General features: G+C 42.6%; 1 protein-coding gene across 1 annotated transcript; it reads left to right on the top strand.

Annotated features, from left to right (window-relative positions):
* The first annotated feature begins 245 nt into the window (after positions 1–245).
* Positions 246–12,561, top strand: LOC137264828 (uncharacterized). The gene is made up of 6 exons (XM_067800161.1): positions 246–386; positions 1,219–1,275; positions 6,914–7,033; positions 7,300–8,059; positions 8,424–8,593; positions 8,791–12,561. Exons 1-6 carry the CDS (start codon positions 368–370, stop codon positions 9,702–9,704), a joined length of 2,040 nt encoding a protein of 679 aa, XP_067656262.1. The 5' UTR covers positions 246–367; the 3' UTR covers positions 9,705–12,561.

The following is a 12,561-nucleotide window of genomic DNA, read 5'->3' as shown; positions in this document are numbered from 1 at the left end:
GCAAGTCCACGGTGTTCCTCTCCCACGCAATCTCCACGCCCCGCTGAAAGCCAAGATTCTCGACGTTGTCAATCAGAACATCCTCATCTATAACTACGACGGGGTAAAAGTTCCAATCCCATCCAATTTCGTCCACGTTGTTTTCCATAACGCCAGTGAATACACCCGGAACAACAACGGAAACGCCGACGACAACGTCTATGTCGTCGAAGTCTCCGTCAAACAAACAACTGGAATCGTGTTTTACGAGAACTCTGGTCCTAAGTCATTTCGGTTGGTGAAGAACTGTATTGTCCCCGTGGATGGGAGGAGGTGGTTTAAGATGATCAGAAAACTCACCGAAAGTTTCAAAGACAGGAAGTAGAAGATGGCAGCACGTATTGCAGGTTAGCACCTCCATTATACAATAAAACCCCGTCAATACAGATCCCCGATAATCTGAGAAACCTACAGTCCAAACAATTGAAGTCGACTCAAGGGTCCGTGTCGTTTATGGCGTGGTTTACCATCAACATCAACATCCGCGTGGCTTTATGCGTTTTAGAATTTTGGACTAATTTTACGTTTTCGTTCTTTTACGGAAATTGGTCAGTGAGTCTTGTTTTGACGAAATATTCCCCGAGTCTATTCCATACAGTTCGTCTATTCTTAGCATGTCCTGTTGTATAGTTTAAAATGTATGCACATGTTTCTTGACACCTTCCTGTCACTTTAAGCTTCCTGGTCGCGATGAAAGTAAAACACCGACCCAAACCTACTCGCTTCTAACTTTAGTTGTTCTTGTCTAACCTATCCCACTGTGATGTCACTCTGGCCTCCAGTGATCCGTGGTACTCCCAGGTGTAGAGTCACAGTCACGTGGTGGTGTTTCATACAAGTCGTTCTTGGCGTGTTTGGTGTAGGTCACGTTGATCCCCACAGTGGGAACCTCTGATTTTCCAACACAGTACTTTTATCTCCTAACTCAGTTATCATGACTTTAAATTGTTTGACTTGGTCGAGATGTTGAATTTCTCGCTCAGTTTAAACGATTTTACATATGGTTACTAAAGTATGGATGATTTTGCCTGGTGTGATGAAAGATTCGTATAATGACCCTTTCATGACGAATGTTATCATAAGATATTTGACAAGAGTAACAATAATTAACTGACCAGTGTTGCTGCAATGTTAATGACGGTAATAGTTGTTGTTACTATGGTTACATGTTTGTTCCAGTGAGGCAGGACTCTGGGGACGACGTCCTGGACTCAGGTTTCATCGTCGATATGACAGGTACGTCGAGGTGTCAGAATGTATAAGTGTTCCTCAGGCAGCATTAGTCAGTCGTCTACAACAAAGTGGAAGGCGCTGAAGCATAAAGGTCACATGCAACCAAAAAATCAATTATAAACACAAATTATCAGTTATTCATGAAATATAATATACACTGCTGCTTTTAAAAAACAAATAAACAAAATTATAAGCCTACAGTCGCGATTCAAAAGTGCAATATTTTGTACTTGGGCGTACTTCCCTCGAAACGAAGCCCTCGGGAGACCGAACCCACTCACAGAGGGTGGGTGTGCACTCAAGTGTAACGACGGTTTCATTTGCTGATACGCTGATTGCTCATTGTGTGTGCAGAAAGATGATCTGTTTGGTGGGCATTTTAAAAGTATGGCGAGTCACAAGAAAGATTCTTTATGGATAACAACTTCTTTTATTGTACTTGATGCGTCCTTTCAGTGTCAATTCATATACCGTTTTCAAACAAAATCATTTACACTAGAAGGAGGTGTTCTCCATAAAGAATGTATATACAGCTGTTGGGTTTTGTAAATACATGTTCTCTGAATCTGCGTTCGATCCAATAAAAAATCATCTCAGTAGAGATGGTGAACTACTGACTGGTTGGAAACTGTCATTCGTCCACGTACAAAGCAGGACTTGAAATTGACAAGAGTTTGCACCAGTTTAGGTCAGATCAAGTCATCCGAGAAAAATGGATGTAGTTCGTTTGCAGCCCATAGACATAAAAACATGTCATGTGTACAAGTATCACACCTGCCTAAGTAGATAATGTGGCAGAGACAGGACTCGCGTGCACAAGTCATCAGTCAGTTTATGTTGTTTATGGCATATAGTCTGATAGGTGTTATGTTCAAATTGCGTGTGGTCAATGATTGAAGCTGTGCATCGCATATTGTCTTTGGCAGACAGGCAGGCAGACATAGGTGTCAATAAACCAAACATTGAGCTTTCTCTGTGACAGAGGCTGCTTACCACAATCAACAAGTTTTTTTGTTGTTTTATGTAACGAGTAGATTATTTACTTGTTCATGTACACAACCAAAATTAGACTACTGCCCACGACCCCCTACTCCGTTCTTGCATATTGTTTCAAGTTCCGCGAACCTATTCACTGCGCATGCGTTATGGGCGCAGCGCAGCACAGCTGTTGAAACCACTTTTTCCCCCAGCGATGGAGGAAATTTAGTTAATCGTTTGAACTCCGATTTCGGGGGCTTTTTTTCATCGTTTTTTTCAACTTCATAGTTTGAATTGGCATTTTTGATGATTTGTTTCGGTAAGTGCATACCGAAAGGTATCAGAATCTGTTGTGTTTTACGTAGCATGTGACCTATAAGCTTTATGCATAAAATAGAATGACAATATCAACAACTGAAGAAGGGGCAAGAAGTACCCCAGAAACGTCGTCTTGCACAATAAATAATGAGCTGCCATCCATACACTCGTCGTCTACACGCCAACAACGTCGACAGTCGTTAAATGACGTCGTAACATGCTCTGTTATATTTTTAATCACTTCACGGTGAAACCCACGTTCCAAATATAATCTGAGCTCGACTATACACGTTTATTCTCACCGTTCTGGCTTGATATTTATCTCGACCATTTCCCCACTTAAACTTCATTACGGAAGTGACATCACATCTCGTGTTTTAACGGTACGTCCCAACGTCATGACGTTTGACTTTCAAGAAGGACGAATGTACGATGACGTACAAAAGGATTTCTCATATCAGAATACATTTGATAAGTTCGAGTCACAGCTCCGACGTCATCTAGGCGTCCTGAAAGAAAGGTGTCCGGGCTGTGGAGGTTACTGTATCATAAAGAGAATTAGTTAACTCAAATAGAAGGGCAGAAACCCTGGAGTAGTGGATAGAGCGTCGGTCAGGAGAGCGTAATGTCGCTGGTCCCAATACATAACTGTGTTGAAGTGTCACTTGTGGTTTCCGTCCTCACGTTATATCATTGGATGGAACAATGGAAACTCAAACTCAGTATATAGTGACTTAGTGAGTGGAGCAATCATATTATACTGCGTATCTCAGAGAGCAAGCACCTGCCTTACAGACCATGAACCATACATATCCACGCAAGTCTGTATCAGAGGTCACATGCAACGTAAAACACCACCTTGCAGATTCTGATACCTTTCGGTATGCACTTCCCAAAACAAATCATCAAAAATGCCAGTTCAACCTATAAAGCTTAAAAAACCGCGATGAAAAAGGGGAGAAGAGGTTTCAAAATATTGCACTGTTTGTTGGCGATTGTACGCTTATAATTTTGTTTATTTGTTTTTGCCTAATCAGCAATGCCGTTCATATATCATGAATAAGTAATATGTCATGAATATGTTTGATTTCTTGATTACATGTGACCTTTAAGTCCAGATTTCCTCAGCTGAAAATGAAGAAAGTCTCAGGACTCCCTTTCGTTATATTATGTTTTTAAACTTTGAACTCTTTTTTTCTGCAAAATGTGTTCAGTTCAGAGACTAGTTGTTAGTCTAGCAGTATATAATGAGACCTACTTAGTACTAACAGCCTCGCGCACAGACACGCACGTAATCACGTACACACGCCCTCGCGCGAACACGTGTGTGCAGTTATATTGAATATGGCTTTAAAACCTCGCGCAGCGTCACATTACCTAACTTTTCAGAACAAAACCGAGGGAGTCGGTGTGGATAAGGCAGATTTTGATGGTCGAGATATATCATGTGCATTTGCTCATACGACTGGTCACTGTCTAAAACACGACTCCAAAGTAACCATGGTTTCATCGGGTCCTAGAACAAAAGACATTGTAATACACTAAAACTCCGTATATCTCAGTTGATGTACATGTTTTGTTTTGAGTAAATGTGTAAGTGACACTGACGCCTCCTATGTTGTTGTTGAGGTCTCCGTGGGGAGGTGTGGCGTCATGAAGCCCAGGCTGTTTAGTCGTTAACGCCACACGTCTGTCTGTAATATCGCACAACTAGCTACGTCTCTTGTCGGCGCGGCCATCACAGGGCGACGCTGGCATGTTTTCATCAAATCAAAGTGGTGATTCACCCAAGGCCTACTACAGTAGCCCATAGATCTGAAATGTAGGTTCCCAGTGGTTGAAAATAATCCACTTAGTGGATTCTCAGGCCTACAGAATCAGAAATAGGAGCTTTTCAAGCTCTGGCGATCCTCTGTAGGTCAACCACTTGGGGGTTCAACGGATATACAGTTTCTTTACTGCAATTACAGCGACCTTTGGGTTTAGATACTTTACTTACATAAAGCAAGTTATCTGCAGATTATATACAAGTGGATAAGCGCTGTTTAGAAATAGATGGTTGTAAAGAACGATGCTGTAATGGTATACCTTGAAGAACAAATAGTATTAACAAAGGATGATGGATACACAACGCCTCTAAGAAGGTTGTGAATGTAATATATACAGAACAGCGAACAAACGAAGCTTCGAAAAAATGAGATCTCACAAAAGTAAGCGTTCATGTTTATGTCATCAATTTGTGTTTCGTTTGCTGTTTGGTATGTTATATTTGAGATTACACTTTCTCAATGAAGTACTGATTCCAATACATTCTATGGGTTGGGTCCCACCATGGGCCAACAAATGAATGTCTAGACCACATAGTTTCTTTAACCTTCTGACATGTATAAACTGGAAGGTGACATCCACAATGTCTTTACAAAGTAGTGAAATGTACCATGGCATATTTTAGGATTACACTTTCTGAGTAAAGTACAGATTGTAGTACGTCTTGGTGGTTGAGTTCCATCCGGGATTCGAACCCAGACCCACTAGCCACATTACATAACTAGGGAACCGAGTAAAACACCACAGAGGGTGTTTAGGATAGGAGGTCAGTATTACGATGGCAACGATTAAGTTGTATGTAACGGCTGAGAACGTCAGGGTACGAAACCCAATTACCGAGTGTGGGCACCAGGGCCTAGATTTTCGAAGCTCTGTTTGTACTACTATAGTCGTGTGTTAATGTTAATGTATGGCACTTACGACTATCTTAGCGCTAAGAGAGCTTCGAAAATCTAGGCAAAGGGTCCCGATCCGCAAGGCTTTCGTAGTCAGTCGTGATCTTACCCACACTCACATAATTTCTGTTTAATTCTCCGTTGCTTATTTAGCAAATGGCAACAGTTTAATCACCATGTGTACAGTGCCGTGAATTCCTTCAACATGGCGGCCTATGGGATTGTGTATTGTGGAACCATACGTTAGTTGCTAAATGAGATGTCTGTAGTTAAATAGTGGTCGGAGAACTCAGCTGAAATTGTGTACGCAGAGCAGAGATCATTTCAAATTTGCGTAATTCTAAGGAAATGAAGTTCAGTGACGAACACTTTTGGCACGGGTCTTTAGTTTTAATCCGAATTCAGTTATGTTATGATATCAAACATCACAAGTCGTGGTATCGTGGTATGGTTGCCATTATCCGGCTGTATGGAAGTGTTGTCCTCGTCCCCGCGACGTCGTGCAGGTAGCAAAACGCGTTCTAAAGCTTCCGCCTCCGTTTTTGTACTCTTGTAGTTGAAGGTCAAGGACATCGGGTCGCCACGTGTCGCTTTCAGTTTCGTAATAAGGAAAACTTTGGATTTGAAAAGTCGGTTTGTGGGAGTGACCAGTAAATAAAATATCCGTGAATATCTCGACAGTCATGCGCGTAATATTACTGACCTTGAACCTTGACCATGGCGATATAACAAAAGCATCCGTGTACGTATCATCAGCTGTTTAGATAGCACGAGATTTTCTGAATATTTTTGCTGTCGCCCGATGGCCGCTGAATGCTCTCGGAAGACAACATCTCGTCATCTTGTTTGCATGACCGACTGCTGTAGACACATAGGTACTGACCCACGGTCAGTGACGTGGCACTAGGACGAAACAGGCCTACGAAATTGTCGTATTTAGACAGATTTCCCGTTAACTGCGGTTTCCTGTGGTTTTCGGCTTCCCATTAATTTCCTTGAATTTGTATGTTTAGATACTCGCTACTATCACCAAGACCTGAACCCGAGGAGGATGCGCTCAGACTTGCGACAGAGGCTTGCCTCGTTGACACTCACACTTGGTCTTACTTATTGGTGCTTTCAAACAAGTAGTAACAGGTTCCTGAATAGATGAATAAGGAAGTGTTTTGTATCACAACGGGTCATTGGGCTGGCATCAGCAACAGTGATTATACATTTAACAACAATTTCATTTAAGTTTCTTTTTAAAATGGGACCTGCGGATATAAACATAGGTATATATTGTGTTTCCTTTAGTCACAAAGTCAGTGAGTTGACTTCTACGCCGATTTTAGCAAATGTCATGGCGAGGGACACAAGGTTGGCTTCACACAATGTACCCATGAAGGGAACAGAACCGAGGCCTTCGGCGTGAAGAGTGAACCCTTGAATAAATAGGCCCGTTGGTACCGAGGTGTGGTCAGCCTGGGGTGTCATTCCTTCAGCCAGACAAAGACAGACATGTGGCGACTGTTGCAAAATGGGCACTTCTCGAAAATGTGATCTTGTTTCGATTTGCTATTCATGATGGCATGCACTGTTCTAATATAACATCTGCTAACAGTCTAAAAATTTTGTTTCAGCTCGCATCAAAGAGGAGAACTGCCGCGATTTCGAACTGTCCAGCAACGATCCATTCCTGCCGAATCTACACCAAATTGGGAACTCCCTCGATGACATTGCCAATCACTTAACGCCCAGAGGTCACTCACTCGCTCACACACTCACTCACTCACACACTCACTCACTCACACACACATTCTTCATATTATTATCCAAAGTTTCAGTTAAATTGTTTTTATTTTTGGCGACATGGGGCATCAATATATTGTTCAGAAGAGAACGGTGCACATCTGATTCGTTTTTCTCATGTTGGCATTCTTAATCATCACACGGGTACTCAGCTTTATCCATTTATTTAGTAACACTCACCTGTTAAATTGCTGATACTTACTAGGGATAATTACAGGTGGCGTGAGCTTTTACCCCAGGAACATGAGAAAGAATCCTTCCGAGTTGGTAAAGAATCTGTGCTCCCGGATAGAGAAGAACTACGGGTCGGATCAACAAAGTTTGGTGTATCTGGCTAACTCGCTCTCCGTCACCATCAACATCCCCGTCCACAAGGTCCCTCGTGAGGTTGTCTGTGACGTATGTATCGTGTCCCAAAGCGCACCTGTCGTGGTGGTGACGCTTGTGAAGAAATATCCTGAAGCACTTGACCTGGTCGAATATAACCTCCTGATTACCAAAGGTTTGGTGTCTCAGGTTCGTAACTTTACCGATGAACACTTCAGTGCTATGTACGGTGTTCTTCAGGAGAGTGACGTTGTGTCCGACGCCTCCTTCCAGGACGCCATCGAGAGGATCAAGTCCAGCTCCTCTTCTTTCTGTATTCCTGACTCGCTTAGTATGAACGAAGACAAATTCCGGAACATCCTGAAAGCCCTAGCGGCATCAATAGCTGTATCCAAGGCAGTGCAGGCGACCAAGTCGTCCTCAACAGAAGCTACAGACGGGGCAAACTTTGAGGATGAGGACCTCTGGTTTCTTACAAAGGAACAGTTTGTGTTGCTGACGGAGAATATCGACACCTCTGGAATGGTAGTGGTATGGGCATCCCAACATACGGGTTCTAGCACGCTCTTGATGGAGGTCGCGAGCAGACTCCAACAGAGTGGGAACACGCTATTGGTGTCGGGGTCAGAGGTCGTATGCAAATCCGCAAGGTGAGTATTGATACTTGTATGCCTGATTTATTTGTGACACCATCATATCAGAACTACAGCGTTCATTCATTCGTTCGCTCGCTCATCCATTAACGCATTCATTCCTCCATTCATTTTTATGGCTGAATTTGTGTAAACTGCCGAGTAAGAACCCTCATTAGAACAGACCCTCATCATTCCATTGCTGATCAGGATGGGGATGTATTCCACTGTTCCAAATTCCCAAAACTGTCTGTCGCAGATGCAAGACTTTACTCCGTTGATACCGACTGGTTCTCCATAACCTAAATAGCCACAACAATCAAACAGATAGTGTGTGGAGCATAGTAAAACAGATACATAAAACAACTGTCCATATTTTTAGGAACAAGCGGGTATGTTACCGGGTTTTGAGCAGTAAGGACTTCCGGCAGCTGCGAGCGGATACCGGCGGGATGTTGGCTGAATTCGAGCACATTGTCGCCGAGGACGTCCCCGAGGCGATGTTGCACAACGCCCGGAAGAGCCACGTGTGGCTCTGTTTAAAGCTAAAAGGTGACACAACGGGAAACTTTCAGTCTTCCTCAATTCATAATAACTGAGTATCAAATTTTTAAAAAGTGATTTAGTATTGGAGTGTTTTCGTGGTTCATAATAATTCGTTTTAATTCACAGAAAAATTATAGAATATAAATCACAGTCGAGTGTTGGTCGATGTGACATGTGAGTATGACATTTCGTCTCTCATTCAGAAAAAACTCCGAAAGCCAGCGCTCAGCCCCCGAGGGCACCTGTCTTTGACACAAGGAACGGAGCCTCCGTCTCTAAACCCGGCCCAGCTGCCACGGTGAGAGGAAAAGACCCCGCTCACATCACTACCATCAGCTTCGACCTCCCTGTCGACTCTATGGACCCCTGGGTTTACGACTTCACTGTTGTCACGGCCAACAACAAGAAGATCATTGTGGCCATAGACAAACCGAACTGCAGGATCAAAGGTTTCTGCAGAGAAAACGGAGAAGTACAAACCAGCTACTTATCTGTGGATAAAGACACTACGGGGATTACGAACATTGACGACAAGGTGGCACTCACCGTACCCAAGTCTCGCCTCATCCGGTTCATCGAAGTCCTACCTGAATTTGTCCCTGTCAGTATCATCCACACTCAGAGACGTTACTATGATATCGCCACCTTAGCCTTTGAGAAGATGGCGGTGAGTGCCCCTCATGACGGCCTCCCTTGTGTCGACATCATTGACTACAGCGGGAACATTCTCAAATCCATCGCCACCGACAACGAGGGTCAGAATTTCTTCAGTCATCCTCTCACCGTTCAGGCCATCTTCCCCAATAAGATTCTTGTGTATGATAAGCAGAACGGCGCCATTGTGTGCGTGTCAGAACGAGGCCAGTTGTTGTTCAGATATATCCAGGAAAAGAGACTTGAAAACCCGTGTGGGATGACTGTGACCCCGGCCGGGGACATCCTCGTGGCTGACTCTAGACAATGTCTTGTAGTCCATCTGAGCCAAGAGGGTAAACTCGTGAGAAACATTCTGACCCGCCGTGACATTGTCTTCCCCTATCGCCTCTGTTGCGACGATACGGGGTTGCTTTATGTGGCTTCTCATTACAAGGAGGTCAGACTGTTCGAGTTTAAGTGATTTGTTGCAGCAATGAGACCTTCATCTACAGATCAGACTGTTCGAGTTTAAGTGATTTGTTGCAGCAATGAGAGCTTCCTTAACAGACCAGAGTGTCAGAGTTTAAGTGACGTTTCGCAACAATGAGACCTTCATTAGCAGACCAGACTGATTGAGTTTAAGTGACGTATAGCAACAACGAGACGTTCCTCAAGAGATCATAATGTTTAAGTTTAAGTGATGTATTTCAACACCAAGAACGCCATTAACAAATCAGATTGCACTTTAATGGAAACTGCTGATGAAAGGCAAGCCATACTTCAAGCATCGTTCATATCAACATCGCCGATCTCCGCCCATTGTGAACCAGTCGTCTGATCATATTTCAAGGTGGTCCAAGGTTTTTGGGTAATTATACAGCACGTTGTTGCGATAATGTTACCTGATTACACAAGGGAAATATGTATTTCATATTCAGTGTCTATACCCGAAACCGAAAATGAAACCTCTTTACGTGGAAACACTTAACTGGATCATTTATAATCATTTAGTTGATGGCGTCAGTCATTGAAATAATAATCTAGCTTTACTAACTTTATTGCTGTCGTGATTCCCACTTGAAGAGTGAAGGTCATTAGTCATCTTCACATTGCAGTACAGAATGGAAAACTTTTTCACATATATGTAAAACTCTTTAGCATTTTGGAGATATTACTTGACGTTTGCAGAAAATGCAATATTTGACAATAATTATTCCGTTAAACTATTTGATTTGACGATGCATCTAGCAGTGCTACTGGTTGTAAGTGTTTGGGATAATATTTGATGTTTGTCGGTGTGCGGCTGTCAGTGTGTTGGATTAATTCAGTGTAGGTAGGTGTCACAGGCGACTTGTCTCACCACTTGAATGTCATGGGTTCGATTCCTCATCAGTCGGAGATAGCAGTCAGCTATGGCTATAACGAACGAGAAGGGAACACTAATATTAGTTCATAATGCGCATTTTGTATTATTTGTAGAGCAGGTGCCCGTTAAAAAGCCCCAAACAACAACGAAAATCAAACAAGTTTGTGATGTCTGTCACTTCGTTATGAAAGTGTTCGCTAGAAACCTAGTTTACTGTAACTATACTGAAAGGCAAAAGAAACGTCGTAATATTGCAAATGGCATTTTCGTGGCTGTGGAGTATATGAACCTACTTTTTCAAAAATATAGACCGGAAGTCAAGTTTGAGGCAAACATGAATCATGGTCATATAGCCTGTTTTGTCCAATAAAGTATTGTTTGGGATTGAGATTAAGAATGTTTTTGTTTATGGAAAGGGTTAGCACAAACACAAATTTGAAATCTAGATGCATGTGCATCATGCATGCATGCATGCATTCAGGCATGAAGTGGTGGTTCGATTGGCAATCGTTCACTTGCTTCGTGAACAGCAGCTATGGCTAGGTTAACGGGAGATAACAACAAGCCTTTAGACGTCTACACGCTGGTAAACGTGCTCCAGTCATTGCTGATGACTTGCAGCGCACGAACGATAGAACAGAAGACAGCTGTACATCTCCACCAACAGCACCTATGACCGTTCACGCAATGATCGACCGCATGTAACATCAAGTCTCCAGGACCATCATAGCCCCCATCAGCACCAGCAAAACCTATTCGCAAGGGCAACAGAAAGCAAATGAACGATTGCCATTCAAGCCGGCAATTTATCCCTGAATGCATGCACGGTGTGCGTGCATCTCGATTTGAAGCTTGTGTTTGTGCCAAATCTTGCCTTTCCACAAACAAAAAAAACATGTCTAACCTCGGTCTCAAAACTGTATTGGGCAAAACAGGATATACGACCACGAACCAAACTTGACTTCCGGTGTATATTTAAACTAAAGGTTCAAATACTCCATTGATACTTAAATGTCATTTCTAATATTGCGAGGTTCTTTTGCCTTTCGGTACATTAAGTATATTAAATCATAAGTCGATTTCGTGGGATATTAATGCCTTTTCGCCGCTTTTGACAACAACAACATCGTGTCCCCAAACACCATAAATTGTATTCAAGCGTGATCATTCTTGCTCTGTTGAGGGCTGTTTGGCTTACTGATCAAAATTGCAAATATTGGTCGGTGATACGGAGTGCTTATCCGGATACGCAAGGATCTATATTTAAACGTAATGCCCTAGTAACAAAGTGACTGGGGGACATGGGTTGGTCTCTACTCACTCACACTTATTCTCATCCAGTGTGCAATATACATCGACGTCACACCAGCGTGAGATGTCTCACAGGCAGCAAACTTTGCATGAATTATACAACCAGACCTTTACATCAACATTATATGCAGAGATGCTTCCCTTGAAGGTCTACAAAACCTGGTTCGGAGCTACTTGTAGATTCCCCCACTTTATGATCGCGAATGTCAGGCGCTGCCCTCACTTTGGGCTAAACCAAAACGATCTTCATCTCGTGACCTACGTCTTGTGGATGACATTCCGTACAAAAGTGGAAATGTTGTTGAAACCGGGGCGTAAAACTATTTTGATCAACTCTTCAACATGTCCGTTATATGCCCTTCTCGCACTCCATGTAGCGTTAGACAAGGACTCGGATTACACAAACAGTGTGTCTACTGACGCCTGTCTGAAGACTTGACACATACCATGCGGATAACGCGGAACCTTCTAATGAAATACCACCTTGTTTTCAATAATTATTGTTGCCCCTTTATTGTTATGGGTGTAGTTACATTGTGTTCCGATATATACATTTTTTAAAAAAGAATTTGTTTATTATACTTGATCTGTACCAAACAAATTGTTAAAATATTTTCAAATTTATATTGATTACTTTTGTAATAAATTTGTCGCAAACAAA

This window comes from Haliotis asinina, chromosome 15, assembly GCF_037392515.1.
Source record: "Haliotis asinina isolate JCU_RB_2024 chromosome 15, JCU_Hal_asi_v2, whole genome shotgun sequence".
Taxonomy (NCBI): domain Eukaryota; kingdom Metazoa; phylum Mollusca; class Gastropoda; order Lepetellida; family Haliotidae; genus Haliotis; species Haliotis asinina.
This window is presented reverse-complemented; position numbering and strand designations above follow the sequence as displayed.

What these genes read in the sequence shown, in the direction of transcription:
- LOC137264828 (XM_067800161.1), top strand. An exon ending in TTTCATCGTCGATATGACAG is followed by an intron (nt 1,276 to 6,913) that starts GTACGTCGAGGT and finishes ATTTTGTTTCAG; the next exon opens with CTCGCATCAAAGAGGAGAAC. An exon ending in GCTCTGTTTAAAGCTAAAAG is followed by an intron (nt 8,594 to 8,790) that starts GTGACACAACGG and finishes TCTCTCATTCAG; the next exon opens with AAAAAACTCCGAAAGCCAGC.